The 18,604-nt window shown below is 24.8% G+C and overlaps 1 protein-coding gene across 1 annotated transcript in view; it reads left to right on the top strand.

Annotated features, from left to right (window-relative positions):
- Positions 1-16,545, top strand: part of glra2 (glycine receptor, alpha 2) — a 28,646-nt gene extending 12,101 nt beyond the window's left edge. The window contains exons 4-9 of the mRNA XM_051118371.1: positions 1,606-1,829; positions 5,641-5,723; positions 7,840-7,977; positions 9,144-9,358; positions 13,268-13,417; positions 15,949-16,545. Of these exons, the coding sequence (XP_050974328.1) occupies positions 1,606-1,829; positions 5,641-5,723; positions 7,840-7,977; positions 9,144-9,358; positions 13,268-13,417; positions 15,949-16,224 (1,086 nt within the window). The 3' untranslated portion in view covers positions 16,225-16,545. The remainder of the gene's footprint in view (positions 1-1,605; positions 1,830-5,640; positions 5,724-7,839; positions 7,978-9,143; positions 9,359-13,267; positions 13,418-15,948) is intronic.
- The last annotated feature ends 2,059 nt before the right edge of the window (positions 16,546-18,604 follow it).

The following is an 18,604-nucleotide window of genomic DNA, read 5'->3' on the forward strand; positions in this document are numbered from 1 at the left end:
TATCAAGTAACAAAAAAGAATCATAAAAGTGCAGACAATAATTAAAATGCACAGCTCAGCTTTTCAAAAGTATTTTTTTTTAATAACACTAAAATAAAATAAAAAATAATAAAATACAATGTTATTAATATGTTTATATAATTTGTATTTATTAGTTTTTAGTTATTTTAGCATCATGTTTACATAAATTAAAATAAGTTGTTTTAATTTTTAATTACTTTGTTGTGTTCGTCATTTTCATTCTTTTTTTGAATATGTTTATATAGTTTTGATTCATTTTTGTTTCAGGTTTAGTTTAAGGTTTTTTTAGTACATCAAGTTAAACTAAATAAAAATGATAAAAGTTCCCTTGGCAACTGGGCAACTTTAACTGAAAAAATAAAATAAAATAAAATTTCTTTTTAGAAGTATAATTCTTTAAAATATTTTTTTTTAGTTAAAGTTTATTTTACATCAATCAACAAAAAAGCACCAGTAAGTGTAGACAATAATTAAAATGCGTCTCATCTTTTTAGAAGTATATTTAAAAAAAAAAAAATTAAATAAAAAAATTAAATAAAAAAATTATATAGACATTAATAACATTTATTAGCTTTATTCAGTTATTTTAGAATCAACATTAATTAAATGAAAATGACTTATGATTTAATTTTTAATTATTTTGTTGTGTTTGTTATTTTCATTTTTTTTATATCTCTCTGTACTTTTTATTTATTTTTATTTTAGGGTTAGTTTTAGTTTTTTTCAGTACATCAAGTTAAACTAAATGAAAATGAGAAAAGTTTCATTGGCAACTAAGCAAAATTTTATTTTATATTTTATGTTAAAGTGTATTTTATATCAAGTAACAAAAAAGAATCATAAAAGTGCAGACAATAATTAAAATGCACAGCTCAACTTTTCAAAAGTATTTTTTTTAATAACATTAAAATAAAATAAAAAATAATAAAATACAATGTTATTAATATGTTTATATAATTTGTATTTATTAGATTTTAGTTATTTTAGCATCAAGTTGACATAAATGAAAATAATAAGTTGTTTTCATTTTTAATTACTTTGTTGTGTTTGTCATTTTCATTCTTTTTTTTTTGAATATGTTTATATAGTTTTGATTCATTTTTGTTTCAGGTTTAGTTTAAGGTTTTTTTAGTACATCAAGTTAAACTAAATAAAAATGATACAAGTTCCCTTGGCAACTGGGCAACTTTAACTGAAAAAATAAAATAAAATTTCTTTTTAGAAGTATAATTCTTTAAAATATTTTTTTTTAGTTAAAGTTTATTTTATATCAATCAACAAAAAAGCACCAGTAAGTGTAGACAATAATTAAAATGCGTCTCATCTTTTTAGAAGTATATTTTTTTTAAATAAAATAAAAATTAAATAATAAAATTAAATTACAAAAATTATATAGACATTAATAACATTTATTAGTTTTATTGAGTTATTTTAGAATCAACATCAATTAAATGAAAATAACTTACAGGTCTGCTGATCTTCTGATTGAATTTAGCCACAAACCATCTCTTGTGTGTTTTCTATCAAATGTGCCTGTAAAGTCAGAAGCAAAGATACGTATCTGTGTCTTGTTTTGCGTCTCAGGACTACAGGGTGAACATCTTCCTGCGGCAGAAGTGGAACGACCCTCGTCTGGCCTACAGCGAGTATCCGGACTCGTCTCTGGATCTGGACCCGTCCATGCTGGACTCCATCTGGAAACCAGATCTGTTCTTCGCCAACGAGAAAGGAGCAAACTTCCACGACGTCACCACAGACAACAAACTCCTGAGGATCTTCAAGGATGGGACCGTCCTGTACAGCATCAGGTGCGAAGATGAAGATGATGTATTAACATTTATACGCTTTTTTTTTTTTATTATAAAAAATAAATATTAGATGAAAAACAAACTTACATTAGAAATGTTGCCTTGGCAACGTAAAATTACATTTAGGTATTGAGTTGAAACACTAAAATGACTAAAGCTGAAATAAAAAAGCTAAATAAACATTTACAAACAGAGAATTAAAATGACATAAAATTACAATGAAAGCTGAAATTTAAAAAAAAAAAAAAAAAAAAACCCTGAACTTAAACAAAATAAACGTTGCTTTATAAAATACGTTTAAATTGAAGAATTAAAATTACTAAAACAAATAAAAATGGATGAAAGCTAAATTGATTAGCTTAAAAAAATCTAATTAAAATTACAAAAGCACATAAAATGACTAAACTAAAATTAAAATGAAATCTGAAATAAAATATTAAATGATAAACTTAAACTTATAAATCTTAAAAATAGAAATGTTGCCTCTGCAACTGACTGGAATAAAATAAGCTCAAGTTGCAGTAATAAAATGACTAAAATGGAAACAAAAAGTAAAAGCTAAATAAAAATATTTTAAAAAGAGAATAAAGAAAGACAAAAGCACATAAAAATGAAAGCTGAAATAACTAACTAACTAACTAAAATAAATAAAAACATTAATATGAAAAACCTTAAAGTAAAGTTAAACAAAGTTAAACAAAATAAGAAATGCTGCTTTGGAAACTAACTGAAATAAAATAAGTTTAAGAATAAAATTACTAAAAATGAAACAAAAAAAAATGCATGAAAGCTACATACATTAAACAAACAATTGAAAAAATTACAAAAGCAAATAACAAAATGACTAAACTAAAATTAAATGAATATAAAATTAAATAAAATATTAAATGAAAAACTTAAACTTATAAATCTTAAAAATAGAAATGTTGCCTCTGCAACTGACTGGAATAAAATAAGCTCAAGTTGCAGCAATAAAATGGAAATAAAAATAAAAGCTAAATAAAAATATATTTAAAAAGATATAAAAATGACAAAAGCACATAAATATACAATGAAAGCTGAATTAATATATATATATATATATATATATATATATAAACATAAGATAAAAAACCTAAACAAAATAAGAAATGCTGCTTTGGAAGCTAACTGAAAGAAAATAAGTTTAAGTCGAAGAATTAAATTACTAAAACTGAAACAAATAAAAAGGATGAAAACTAAATCGATTTTTTTTTAATCTAATAAAAATTACGAAAGCACATAAAATAAATAAACTAAAATGAAAATGAAATCTGAAAACTTAAATTTATAAAGTTTAAAAATAGAAATGTTGCCTCAACAACTGACTGGCTCAAGTTGCAGTACTAAAATGACTAAAATAATTGTTTTGTATTGTATTGTTACTGAACGCAATCCAAACAACAGCAGAAACGATCACAGAATTCATCAAATCCACTGATAATGAAGCTGTTTATTCGTGCACCGTCTGCACTGATCTGATATGAAAACATTATTCATGAATTGCAGCTGCTCACAGTTGTTTTTCTCCAGTGTATTTTGTCACATTGTAAGAGACGTTCAGCGATTCTCTCGTTCCGCCGGCGGCAAAAGCACACGACAACGACTGAAGTCATTATCAATTAAAGCTCTCGCCTCCCTGAATCAAGAGGCTGATGAAATCTCACAGATCGACGCTCGTTTTCAATCATCTCAGGTGAAGACGAAGATCGAGCGCAAGATTCGCTTTAAAGCATTTCAGAGAACAAAACGCTGAACATCCAGACCTGAGTGACACACAAAACACAGGAGTCTCAGTCTGTTTTCCTTAACTAAATATAAAACTATTCAGAAATGATTTTTATTACTTCAAATAAAGCAGAAACATTACAATATTAGATGAAAAACTTAAACTTAAATTAGAAATGCTGTATTGGCAACTGAAATAAAATTAAAGTATAATAAAATAAAACATTTAAAGTACTAAAATAACTAAAATAAAATTAATTGAAATAAAAATAAATTAATAAATATTTAATAAATAAATAAATATTTAAAAAACTAATAAAAGTGAGAAAAGCACAAAAAGTATAAGAAAGTAAAATATAAAAGAAAGCAGTTAGAATAAAAGCTAAATAGAAATATAAAAAAAGATTAAAACAGTTTAAGATTAAAAACAATTACTGAAATGAAAATGAAAATCAAAGGTAAATAGAAATATAAAAAAGAAATAGAAATGAGAAAAGCACATAAAATTGAATGAAAGAAAAATTACAATGAAAGCTGAAATAAACATTAGATGAAAAACAAACTTATTTTATTTTAGTTTTCTTTTAAGTTGAAAAAGTAGCAAAATTACAAAAATTAAAACTAAAATTACAATGAAAGCTAAATAGAAATATAAACAAATGAATAAAAATGATGAAAACAAAATTACTAAAACTACAATGAAAGCTAAATAGAAATATTTAAAGAAAGAATAAAAATGATTAAAACAAAATTACTAAAACTAAAATGACAATGAAAGCTACATAGAAATATAAAAAAACAAAGAAAAATGACAAAAACACATACTTAAACTAAAAATTACAATGAAAGCTAAATAGAAATATTTAAAAATGAATAGAAATAACAAAAACACTAAATTAATGAAAATAAAATTACAATGAAAGCTAAACATAAATATCAAAAAAACAATAAAAATTACAAAAATTATTAAAACTACAATTACACTGAAAGCTAAATAGTAATATTTTAAAAAAGAATAAAAATGACAAAACCACATAAAATTACTGAAACTAAAATGACAATAAAATCTAAACAGAAATATAAAAAAAATTAACAAAAACGACAAACACAAAATTACCGAAACTAAAATGAAAATGAAAGCTAAATAGAAATATAAAAAAAAAAATTATAAAAATGACAAAAACAAAATTAATGAAAATAAATTTACAGTGAAAGCTAAATAGAATTATTAAAAATGAATAAAACCGACAAAAACAAGTAAACTTACTGAAACTAAAAATACAATGAAAGCTAAATAGTAGAAACTAAAATTACAATGGAAACTAAATATAAATATTAAAAAAATGAATAAAAATTTTGTGTTTTTCTATTTAGATTTTATTGTCATTTTTGTTTCAGTAATTTTATGTCGTTTTGTCATTTTTATTCTTTAAATATTACTATTTAGCTTTCACTGTAATTTTTGGAAAATATGACATTGTTTTATTTAAATCTAACTTTTTGAGAAAGTTTTAGAATTGTTACAGCATTAAAGGAGTTATAAATCTTTCAGATTGTGCTGCATTTCTAGGTGACATTTTCTCAAAGATGCTTTTTGCATCTCAAGTCATGCTGAAGAAAATGATCTTGTTTACTTCTCAAATTGCATTGAGTAAGAACAGAATGCAAAACAGAAATATTTAACTAGTAAAAATGCATGTATGAATCAAAGCTTTTCTGTTCAAGCAAGTGATAATCGATTGGAGACATTCTGAACAAATATCTGCATTTCTTACATCCACACGTTTATTTTGAAAATGAGCTGATGTGTTACTGTCCTAGTTTTCATAAATGCTCCGTTTCTATAAATCACAACACATCAGCTCCTCAGCGCTCATTAAAAGCGACAGACGCTCTGAGTCGATGCATAAGTCATAGAGTAGTGAAGCTTGAGATCCGCTGAGGACCGACTTTCCAGGTGCGTCTCAGATAAACTCATCTAACATTAAACAGCTGACTCACACAAATCACACATTCAGAGCACACGCAAACACACGCGTGTATGACACTGTCCCGTCTTCTGTAGGCTGACGCTGATATTGTCCTGTCCGATGGATCTCAAGAACTTCCCGATGGACGTTCAGACCTGCACCATGCAGCTGGAGAGCTGTACGTCTCCCATGCATCCAGCACACCATTTTTTGTATTTATTCATATTTTTAGTTTTTTATATTTTACATTTTCTTTTTAATTTTAATGAACACTTTAGTCATTTTGTACAATTTTTGCCAGTTTTATATTTTTTATTGCTTTATTTCAGTTATTTTCAGTTTAGTTACATTGTAGTTAAAGTTTTAAGTTAGTTTTTGTTTATTTTCAGTTGTAGTTATTTTATTCAGTAGTTATTTTTAGTTTTGTATTTATTCATATTTTGAAATAGTTTTTATATTTTACATTTTCTTTTTAATTTTAGTTGACATTTTAGACATTTTGTAATTTTTTTGTAAGTTTTATAGTTTTTTTTATTGCTTTATTTCACTTATTTTCAGTTTGTCTACAATTCTGTGCTTTCAGTTACATTTTTTGTTAAAATTTCAGTCAGTCATTTTGTTGTGCATATTGGTGATATGATAATCATTTTTATTATTTTTTAAATATATATTTTCCAGATTTATTTATACAGTATAATTTTAGTTAAAGTTTTAAGTTCGTTTTTGTTTATTTTCAGTTGTTTAGTTATATTTAGTTTTATATTTATTAATATTTTGAAATAGTTTTAGTTAACATTTTAGCCATTTTGTACAATTTTTGTCAGTTTTATATAGTTTTTTTTATTACTTTATTTCATTTATTATTAGTTTAGTCACATTGTAGGTAAAGTTTAAAATTTGTGTAAAGCTTAGTTTTATGATTATTAATAGTTAAAATTAGTTTATTTTATATTCTGTGCTTTCAATTAAATATTTGTTAAAATTTCAGTCATTTCATGTTGTGTATTTTTGTTGGTGTTATTCTCTTCTTGTGTGTATATTGTTATTTTTCAGTTTCACTTTTTGTTTAGTTATTTTTAGCTTTATGATAATTTATTTATATATATATATATATATATATATTCCAGTTTTATTTATACAGTATAATTTTAGTTAAAGTTTTAAGTTATATATTTACTCATTTAATTATTTTTTATTTTTATATTTTCCAGTTTTTTTTATTTTAGTTAAAGTTTTAAAGTTTAAAGTTAAAGTTTTTGTTTATTTTCAGTTGTTTAGTTATATTTAATTTTATATTTATTAAATAAGATAAAACTAAATATTTGTTTATATTTTCTTTTTAATTTTAGTTAAAATTTTTGTCATTCTGTACCATTTTGGTCAGTTTTATACATATTTTTTTTTAGTATAATTTAAAAAAAAAATTATGTTTCAGTTATTTTCAGTTTAGTTACATTGTAGGTAGTTTAAAATTTGTGTTAAAGCTTAGATTATATTTTTAATATTTTAATTAGTTTAATATTTTAATTAGATCCTTAATATTAATTTGTTCATTTTATTTTCTGTGTTTTCAATAAATTTTTTTATTAAAACTTCAGTCATTTTGTTGTGCATTTTTGTTAGTTTTATTCTTTTTTTGTTGTTTAAATGTGTATATTGTTTTTATTTTTGTTGTTTTCAGTTTAGTTATTTTTAGTTTTATGATATTTATACATTTTTTTGAATTAGTTTTTATTTTTATATTATTTGTTTTAATTTTAGTTAAAGTTGCAGTTTTGTCAGTTTTATGTAGCTTTTATTTTTTAAGTTTATTTTCAGTTGTTTAGTTATTTTTAGTTTAGTTAATTTATATTTACTAATATTTTGAAGTCGTTTTTACTTTTATATTTTCCATTTAAAAAGTTTTAGTCATTTTATTGTGCTCTTTGTTAATTTTTTTCATTTTTTGTAGCTTAAATGTCTGTAGAGTTTTTATAATTTTGTACTTCAGTTTTTCAATTATTTTCAGTTTTATGATATCAATTCATATTTTGAATTATTTTTTATTTTTATATTTTATTTTCAGTTATTTTGTTGTGTTTTTTGTCAGTTTTTCTTTTTTTTTAAAATATTTTTAAAATATGCCTATTCTGCTTCTATTTTTTTAAGTCCTTTAGTCTTTCACCTTAAAATAAATAATATTAAATACAATTATAACTGAAAGTGTTTATTTCTGTGAATATTTGTGGTATTACAATTTTACTGTTTTTGTAGTTGTTGTAGTTAGTGATAATCTTGCTCATGTTTTCCTCCAGTCGGCTACACGATGAACGACCTGATCTTCGAGTGGCTTGATAAAGCTCCGGTTCAGGTGGCCGACGGCCTGACGTTACCGCAGTTCATCATCAGAGACGAGAAGGAGCTGGGCTACTGCACCAAACACTACAACACAGGTCACACCATTAAAAAATAAAATAAGTCATTTTATTGTATTTCAGATAACATTTATTTTATTTCAAGCAAAAAAAAAAAAAATTAATGGTTTTAGTTTTGGTTAACTACAATAACCCTGAGTTAAACCAAACATTTTTTTTATTTGTATTTGTATTTTTTTGGTTGCAAATGGTCTCGGTTTTAGTTATTTATAAACTTTATGTTTATGTCTTTATGTAAAGTTCTTTGACATTAAATGAAAAAAAATAAAAAAAAAATATATATATATATATATATATATTTATTTATTTATTTATATATATATTTTTTTGTTTTTGTTTTTTTTTAATTATTTATTTACATATTTTTTTATCTTCTTTGCAGACTGTAAGGTGAACGCCTTTTTTGTCATTAAAACCCAAACTGACATTTGACTGGTTGTTATGTTGTTTTGTTATTAATAAAATAAGATAAAATAAAATCAAATAAAAATAAATCAAATCTATGAAAAATCTAGCCTTTAATCTAAAGCAAATTAACCACTGAGAATGAGGAGAACTTAATTAAAAATAAAAAAAAGAAAGAAAAAACCATAATAGGTAAAATGTCCATAAGCATTACAGTAATGAGAATTTTAATTGGAAAACAATTAAAATTCTCATTATATATATATATATAAAAAATGCTAAATTTTATTTCCTATAATTTTCTCATAAATCACCAAACAGGAAGTACTGCACAGAACACTAAACTAAACTAAACCAAACCAAACCAAACGAAACTAAAATCTGATACACATACATAATTTTAAATAAAAATAATATATATAATATATAAAAATAAAAATCATTTTTATTTTATTTTAAATAAAATAAAATCTGATACATATACATAATATTAAATAAAAATAATATATATAATATCTAAAAATAATAATCATTTTTATTTTGTGAAAAAACTAGACGTTTTTATTGATATTTTTTAACTCAACATCATAAAATGAGCAAATATTAGGCCTTTTTTTGCAAATCAGCAGAAATTAGTTTTCTTGCTTCATAAGTGCATGTTGTTGTAAAACATGACCAGCACATGTTGATTTTTGGGTGAACTATGCCCTCAACATGCACATTTGAGCATCCGATGCGTCTGTACTGCTGTGTAAGTGAAGGTGTTTGCGTGTGTTCAGGGAAGTTCACGTGCATCGAGGTGAAGTTCCTGCTGGAGCGTCAGATGGGTTATTACCTGATCCAGATGTACATCCCCAGCCTCCTCATCGTCATCCTGTCCTGGGTCTCCTTCTGGATCAACATGGACGCGGCTCCGGCTCGGGTCGCTCTCGGCATCACCACCGTCCTCACCATGACCACGCAGAGCTCCGGATCACGAGCCTCGCTGCCCAAGGTCAGAGGTCAAAGGTCATGTCACTACAACACAGCAGTTCATGAACACTGACATAGAGCTATTAATCAACCATTCAAATATTAATGAATTGTGAAAATTAGGCAGGGCAGATTCAGTGCTTTTTTATTTTTATTTTTTTAATTTTGTATCACTGATATACTGTTTTAGTTTTTGTTAATATTTAGAATTATAAATATATATTGTATTGTTTTTACTTTAGTAATTTTGTTTTTGCCATTTAGATTAGTTTTAAGAGTTTCTTTATTTTCTGATTTGGATTTTTGTTTGCTTTAGTTTTAGTAGTTTTAGTTTCTGATTTTATTTTAGTTTAGCCAATGTGACATTTTTTCACAATGTGACGAGTTTTTCATTTTCATTTTCTATTTTATTTCAGCTTTATTTCAATTCATGATTAGTCATTTTGTTTAGTTAAACTGAACAAAACATATAAATGCCATGGCAACTAGCTAAAATGAAATAAAATAAAGCTAATTTTATTTATTTTCATTTAATTTCATTTATTATTGAATTTTTATTTCATTTATTTTAATTGTATTTTTAATTTCATTTATTATTTTATTTTTTATTTTATTTAATTTCATGCCATTTATAAAAGCCCTGGGCAAATTATTCTGTTTTTTTTTTTTTTTTTTTTTTTTTTTTTTTGTGTGCGCTTTTTTTTTTTTTTTAAAGTTTCTAATTCTAATTTAGTAAATGTGTAAAATAAAAGTAAATTTTATTGCAGCGTTTACTTCCTTTTTATTCATGTTTTAAAGATTTCTTAATTTGCGAAAAATACTATAATGGCATTAGAGAATTAATAAATTACTAAAGCATTACTAAATCAGTTTATTTTACAGATGATTATACTTATAAATAATTATTGTATTTATATTTTATCATTTTATTTTTATTTAATTTAATTTATTTTATTTTCTATTTAATTTCATGTCATTTTTAATTATTTTATTTTATTTAAAGTAACAAAAATGTTTTTGTTTTAGTTGAATAAAAGCCCTGGGCAAATTATTCTGATTGCATTTGTTTTTTGTTTTTGTTTTTTCCCCCCTCTAATTCTAATTTAATAAATATGTAAAATAAATCTAAAATTCATTGCCGTGTTTACTTCCCTTTTATTCATGTTTCATGTGGAAAAAAAAAACTACAGTAGGATTAGAGAATTAATAAATTACTAAAGCATAAATTAGTTTATTTTGCAGATTATTATTTTTATAAATAATTATTGTATTTATATTTTATCTTTTTATTTTGATTTGATTTCATTTATTTTTTATTTCATTTAATTTCATGTTATTTTTAATTCTTTTATTTTTTTATTTCATTTCAAGTAACAGTATTTTATTTTATTTTTAGTAACAAAAATGTTTTGTATGGATTTTGTTTTAGTTGAATAAAAGCCCTGGGCAAATTATGATTTAGCAACTTCTTGTATTTTTATATAATATTTTAATATTATTCTAATATTATTTAAATTATATATAGAATTCTAGAATTTAATATTTTAAAGCAGTGTTTTTTTTTTTTTAAATTTATTTTATTTATTTATTTATTTATTTTTTATTCATATATTTTTGACTACAACATTTTAATATATTAAAATAGTATCACAGGCTGTCAGCTTGAACTAATTCAACTAAACTGATTTCCTAATGATTATATTAACCAAAACAGCCTAAAACTGCATGAATTATCACTCGTTTTCACTCACACATCAGATGTACTTTAACGTATGTATTAAGTGCTGACGTTCATTGTGTTTGTGATCATTAAATCTCCTGAGATCAGGTCAAAGTGAGCGTCAGACAGACCGAACGAGTGTCTGATTTACATTTTGAGTGAGATGTGGAGCAAACAGCAGCTCATCCAGAGAGAAAAGCCTTCATTAGAAGCTCCTGCAGGATTATGGGATTATTCTCCGTCTAGTAATGAGCGCTTTCATTTACAAATAATGCTGATGATCAGATTCACGTAATGACACAGGCATCAAACGAGGCCGAAATGAGTTAAATAACAGCCGCTTTAAAGACAGCGTCACATTTAGAGGATGTTTTTGTGACGTTATAAGGCCCCGAAAGCCTCTTCAGTCTCAAAAGCAGCACTTACAGCCGAAGGTAATTTGCATTATGGGTTACGGCACAAAAAAAGCTAATCGCCCTGATAATTGTGTTCTCAGCTTTTGTTGTTTTCAGTCCAGACTCTTTCCATTTCATATTTCTGTTCCCTTTCACGCGTAACGTCTCTCATTCACATCAGTGAACTGATTGTCAGTCTCAAACTCATTAGATAAAAAACACTCCATAATGAGTTTGTGAGCGTGTTGTTATTAACAGGCTAATGGTCAGACAATAGGGATGTTTTTAATGGCTGATATTCAGCACATATGTATGACGTTACACCATTTATTTTAAATAACATGCAATCGCTGCAATATAATTTAGATTTATTTTACATATTGACTAAATTAAAATAACTGCAAGATAAAATAAATAAAAATGAACAGAACCGAAAAAATAATCTGCATATGCATAACTTGTAGTTTCTTACATATATATACACACACACATATAGATAGATAGATAGATAGATAGATAGACACACACACACAAATGTTGTAGTAATAGTAAGTAATATTTATTAAAAAAATAAACTACAGTGATTTAATTTTAATTTCTTTATGATTTAATTAGCATTTCATAAATAGAAAATAAAATTGTATGTGTATGTGTGTGTATATATATATATATATATATATATATATACACACACACACATACACACACACATACATAAAACAAACTAAAAAAGATATAGTTAAATTAATAAAAAGTATTATTTTAATAATAATGTATATACATATACATATATATATATATATATATATATATAAATTATAGGTAAAGGTATTATAGATAAATTATGTTGATTTAATTGTAGTGCTGTTAATTTATTAATTTATTTATGATTTTATTTTTATTTTATCAATTAAAAATAGTGATAATTTTTATTTTACTAATATACTCTAAAAATAATATTTATTATATTTATATATATATATATATATATATATATATATATATATATATATATATATATATATATATATATATATAAATGATACATATAATTGTAATTTTATATTGTTTAATATTGTTAATAATATTTTATATTGTTTAATATATATATATATATATTTTTTTTTTTTTTCTTTAAATAAAAATTATATATAAAGTTTTAAATGTATATAGACATCCTGTTACTATTTTAATAAATAAAAGAAATTTTAATTAAAAATAAAAACACATTACAAATAAACAAAAAACTGTAGTTAAATAAAGTAGTATTTTAATTAACAATTTATATATAATAATAATAATAATAATAATAATAATAATAATATTATTTATTTATTTATTTATATATATATATATATATATATACACACACACACACACACACACAAATGTTGTAGTAAAAACTAATTGATTTAATTTTAGTGCTATTAGTTTATAAATTTAATTTGTTTTAGTTTGTTTGTATTTTATAAATAGAAAATAATATTGATAATTTTTATTTTACTAATATATTCTAAAAATAATATTTCTAAAAAAATAAAAACATCCTGTTACTATTTTAATAAATAAAAGAAACTGTAATAAAAATATATAAATAAAAATACATTAAAATAAACTATAAAAGGTCTAGTTAAATAAATAAAAAAGTATTATTTTAATTAATAATTTAAGTAAATTACAATTAAATAGTAAATATATATAGAATACACATATATTTTATATGAAGACAATAAATGAATATATATATATATATATATATATATATATATATATATATAGCTTTTCGTCATTTACTCATGTGCCGTGTGTGTTTTAGGTTTCCTATGTGAAGGCTATCGATATCTGGATGGCGGTGTGTTTGCTGTTCGTCTTCGCCGCTTTGCTGGAATACGCCGGCGTCAACTTTGTCTCCAGACAACAGAAGGAGTTTCTGCGTCTGAAACGAAGGCAAAGAAGAAATCAAAAGGTACTGAAACACTGACACGTAACACAACATTTCTGATTGTGGCTTTACAATGTTCAAGCATCTTTAGTCTGAAGGCCGGAGGCCAAACCACATCCTACAAAAACAACATTAGCCTCGTCAGCTGAAACGATCGGCTTCATCATCCTGACGAGGAGACATTAAGACCAGAGCCAATTACAAATCACTCAATCAAGAGCTTAATAATCCACTCCGCTTACTTCAACATCTCAAACCGAGGCCAAATGCTCATCTTTCGTTTGTTTACTCTAGAATTATTCGCAAACATGAAGGAATTGCTCATATTTTGGGCTAAAATTAGTCTCCAATGGGACAAAAATAACATTTAAGGAATAAATCATCCAATAATTAAAAATCTGTCATCACTTACTCACCACTCAGGCCAAACTCTATTTCGTCTCTGGAACACAAATGGAGATAAAATGTAAAAAATAAATAAATAAATAAATAAATAAATAAAATAAAATAAAATAAAATAAAATAAAATAAAATAAAATAAAATAAAATAAAATAAAATAAAATAAAATAAAATAAAATAAACACACACATATATAAATACTATTTTGGAAATATACTTAAAAATAATTAAAAAATATATTTACAAATGCATTCAAATGACTTTTAGTTAATTTTAATAACATAGAATAAACAGTTTTATTGTATAAATATTATTAGAAGTAAAATAAAAAATATATAAGTATATTTTAAAATAAATACATTTGAAAAAGAATATAAGCCGATGGTGATATATTATATTATACTGTAAAAATAAAAAATAAAACAAAATTATATATATTATATATATTATATATATATATATATATATATATATATATATATAAAATGTAAATAACATTACATGTTTTTTTTATTTTAGAAATATATTTAGAAATAAAATTGAAATATATAAGTATTTTAAAATAAACTTGTATAAAATATTGAGAAAATTTCTGTATTTTTAATTACTGTATGATTTGTTTCTCAATAATTCTGTTTTGTCATCAGAAATGGAGAAAAATTATATAATAATCAATTAACTAAATTGTATTTTTTTATTTTAGAAATATATTTACAAATAAAATTTTAAAAATATATATTTTAAATAAATTTAAATAATATGAAAGAATTTTTATTTTAGAAATATATTTAGAAATAAAATACAAATATATAAATACATTTTAAAATAAATTCTTCTAAATAAAGAAAGTGGATGGTGATTTTTATACTATATTGATAAAATAAAAATAGAACTATTATTGCGGGGGGAAAAAAATCATCCAATAATTAAAAATCATTACAAATGGAGATCTTAATAAAAATGTCAAAATATAAAATAAATTAATAATTAACAAATGAAATTGTATTTTTATTTTAGAAATATATTTACAAATAAAAATTTAAAAATATTTAAAAAATATATTTAAATAATATGAATACTTTTTTTCATTTTATAAATATAGTTAGAAATAAAATAAAAATAAATAAATATTTAGTAAGATAAATACTTAACGAAGAAAAAAAATGTAGTCATCAACACAAATGGAGATGCTAATAAAAATGTCAAAAATATATATATATATATACACAAATAAATATCATTTAAAATCAATACATAAAAAAGACATGTGAAATATTAAAATATTTATGAAAGCGAAATATTTATTTTATAAATATATTTACAAATAAAATTTAAAAATATATATTCTTTAAAATAAATGTAAATAATATGAAAGAATTTTTTTATATTAATATATATAGAAATAAAATACAAATATGTAAATATATTTTAAAATAAACACCTCTAAATGATTGGTGGATGGTGATGTTTATACTATATTGATAAAATAAAAATAAAATAATTATTGGGGAATGCTAATAAAATTATAATAATATAAATATTAATATATTTTTTTATTTTATAAATATATTTACAAATAACATATATTTTAAAATCAATACATATAAATGACAAATGAAAGTGGATAAAAAGTGCCATTAAAACTAAAAAAATAAAATAAAATTAGTAAAATTAGTGCATATGATTTGTTTTATTAGTCTTCTGTAATTACAAAGACACAGCAAGTAACAATGAATTAAACTTCAAATTTTGACAGAAAAACAGAAATATGTACAGTTTAATTTACGTTAAAACATAATTTTTTACAGTGTAGTTCATGTTTGCCAATGCAATAACGTCATCAAATGTAACCGTATTGTAAAGCATTAGCATCAAAACAAACTTAAATATGAATCTGTTTAAATACGGCACTAAAAACACAATAATAATCCTTTAACAAGCCACAAAACACAGAAGGATTGCAGGATTATCGCTCCATTAATTTTAGACAAAAGCGTTTGCACCTGAAGCTTCGAAAGACTCCACACCTGAGACAAAGATGAAGACGAGCTGCGGGCTCATTAAACAGCAGCAATAATTAAATGAAAATCATCAGGCCTGCGGCTGCTTTCATGCTCAGTGTGTGAAATGATTTCTCTTATTTCTGAACTCACAGGAGGAGGAATTACAAGACGACCGACTGCATTTCTCCGGATACACCACCACGTCTTGCGTGAAGGACGGGACGGCGGTTAAAAACGCGCAGACGAACGCAAACCCGCCGCCGGTCGTCCTGAGAGACTCGGACGTGAACCGGAAGAAGTTCGTGGACCGAGCGAAGAGGATCGACACCATATCGCGCGCCGCCTTCCCGCTCGCCTTCCTCATCTTCAACGTCTTCTACTGGATCACGTACAAGATCATCCGGCACGAGAGCGCCAGGAAAACTTAGCTCTGGGATGAAACTGTGAATAATCATATTTCAATATCTGATGGGCTTTTTTTGAACGGTTTCGTATGAAAGACGCTGTTTTATACGATTGTGTTTTGGATCGTTTTTATGACTGGAGTCGTCAGTCTTCTCCTCTTTCTAATCACGCCAACTTTTACAGCACAAAAAAACACCATATTGTGGATTTAATGAGGGTGAATCGCACTAAAACCCATCAATGTCCAGCTTATATTTCACCAACAACTTAATTGAAATATTACATGTAATTAAAATGCTATAAAAGTCGGTAAATATAATGTAATAAAATGTTCTAAAATTAAATTTGAAGAAATAATTTGTCTCTTTTTTTATATTTTACACACACACACACACACACACACACACACATATATATATATATATATATATATTACTGTTTTTGCTGTACTTTGGATCAAATAAACACAGGCTTGGTGAGCAGAAGAAACTTCTTTAAAAAAAACAAAACAAAACAAAAAAATCTTACTGTTCAAAAACTTTTGATTGGTTGTGTGTGTGTGTACTTGTTTTTGCTACATTGTGGGGACCGGCTTGTGGTCCCCATGGGTACAAAAGCTTATAAATCATACAGAATGAGATTTTTTGAGAAAGTAAAAATGCAGAAAGTTTTCTGTAAGGGTGAGGTTTAGGGGTAGGGTTAGGGTAAGGGGATAGAAAATACAGTGTGGACAGTATAAAAACCATTGCGCCTATGGAGAGTCCCCACAAAGATAATAAACCAGACGTGTGTGTGTGTATGTGTATGTACACGTACACACACACACACACACACACACAAAGTATACACTACTACTCAAAGTTTGGGATCAGTAAGACTTTTAAATGTTTTTTAAAGTCTCTTATGCTCATCAAGGCTGCATTTATTTGATCAAAAACACAGGAAAAAAACAGTAATATTGCAAAATGTTATTACAAACTAAAATAATGTAAATCTATGCTATCACCTTTTATGTTAATTTAACACATCCTTGGTGAATAAAAGTATTAATTTCTTTCAGAAAAAGAAAGAATAAAAATGTACTGACCCCAAACTTTTAAACAGCAGTGTATATTGTTAGAAAAACTTTCTATTTTAAATAAATATTGTTATTTTTAACCTTTTATTGATCAAAGAATCCTGAAAAGAAAAAGAGTCACAGGTTCCAAAAAATATTAAGCAACACAACTGTTTTTAACACTGATAATAAATCAACATATTGGAATGATTTCTGAAGGATCATGTGACACTGAAGACTGGAGTAACAGCTCATGAAAATTCAGCTTTGCATCACAGAAATAAATTATATTTTAAAGCATATTAAAATAAAAAACATTCATTTATATTGTAATAACATTTTGCAATAGTACCGTTTTTTCCTGTATTTTTGACCAAATAAATGCAGCCTTGATGAGCAGAAGAGACTTCTTTATATATATATATCATTTATATATATTTATATATATATATATATATATATATATATATACACACACATACATACACACATATATAAACATTATATTATTTTATATTTACTGATATTAAGATTTACCCATAACTTGTAGGACTTTGTTGAAAACCTTTTTACTCATCTGTCGTCTCAATTGGTTTGCATTTTTAATAACACATAATAGTCCCGATCACAGATGAAAAACGTTTGGTTTTGGCTCTTGGTCACGTTGTCTCTCATTACGGTACGGTCTGATGTAGATTCGTCTGATGTAGATTGGTATGATGTTTCTCATGACTGTGACACATAATCAGTTGTTTGGAGACGTGTTTGATTATCAAACTATTAAACGCTGCATATGCTCAACATTTTCATATTTCAGGTCTACTGAGCCAGTTATTGGGGATCAAATGATTGTGATTATGGAACGAAGATGCTGCAATGAAATGCAAATGTAAAACCACTCGTTAAGACATCAGTCCTAATCTGTGATGTCTTGAGGACATCACTTCCACTGCAGTGAATGGGTGCCGTCATAATAATCCATAATAACGCTTCCTCCAGTGAAAAAGTCCATCTCCTTTTGTCTCTCACATCAAAATCCAACCACATGTTTGTTGTTTTGGACTGTTTTGGCTTGTAAACGGTGCTTGATCTGTGCAGATTTCTCTCTGGATTCAGGCCAGACCACTTTTTCACTGGAGGAAGCATCATTATGGATTATAAACTTAATGTATTTTAGTTAAAAACTTCTTAATGATGTATTTGTTTCAGCTTTTGTCAGATGTGAACTGATGGACTGGAGTGGTGTGGATTACTTCTGGATTATTGTGATCTTTTATCAGCTGTTTGGACTCTCATTCTGACGGCACCCATTCACTGCAGAGGATCCATTGGTGAGCAACATCTCA

Source organism: Labeo rohita, chromosome 9 (assembly GCF_022985175.1).
Source record: "Labeo rohita strain BAU-BD-2019 chromosome 9, IGBB_LRoh.1.0, whole genome shotgun sequence".
NCBI classification, from domain to species: domain Eukaryota; kingdom Metazoa; phylum Chordata; class Actinopteri; order Cypriniformes; family Cyprinidae; genus Labeo; species Labeo rohita.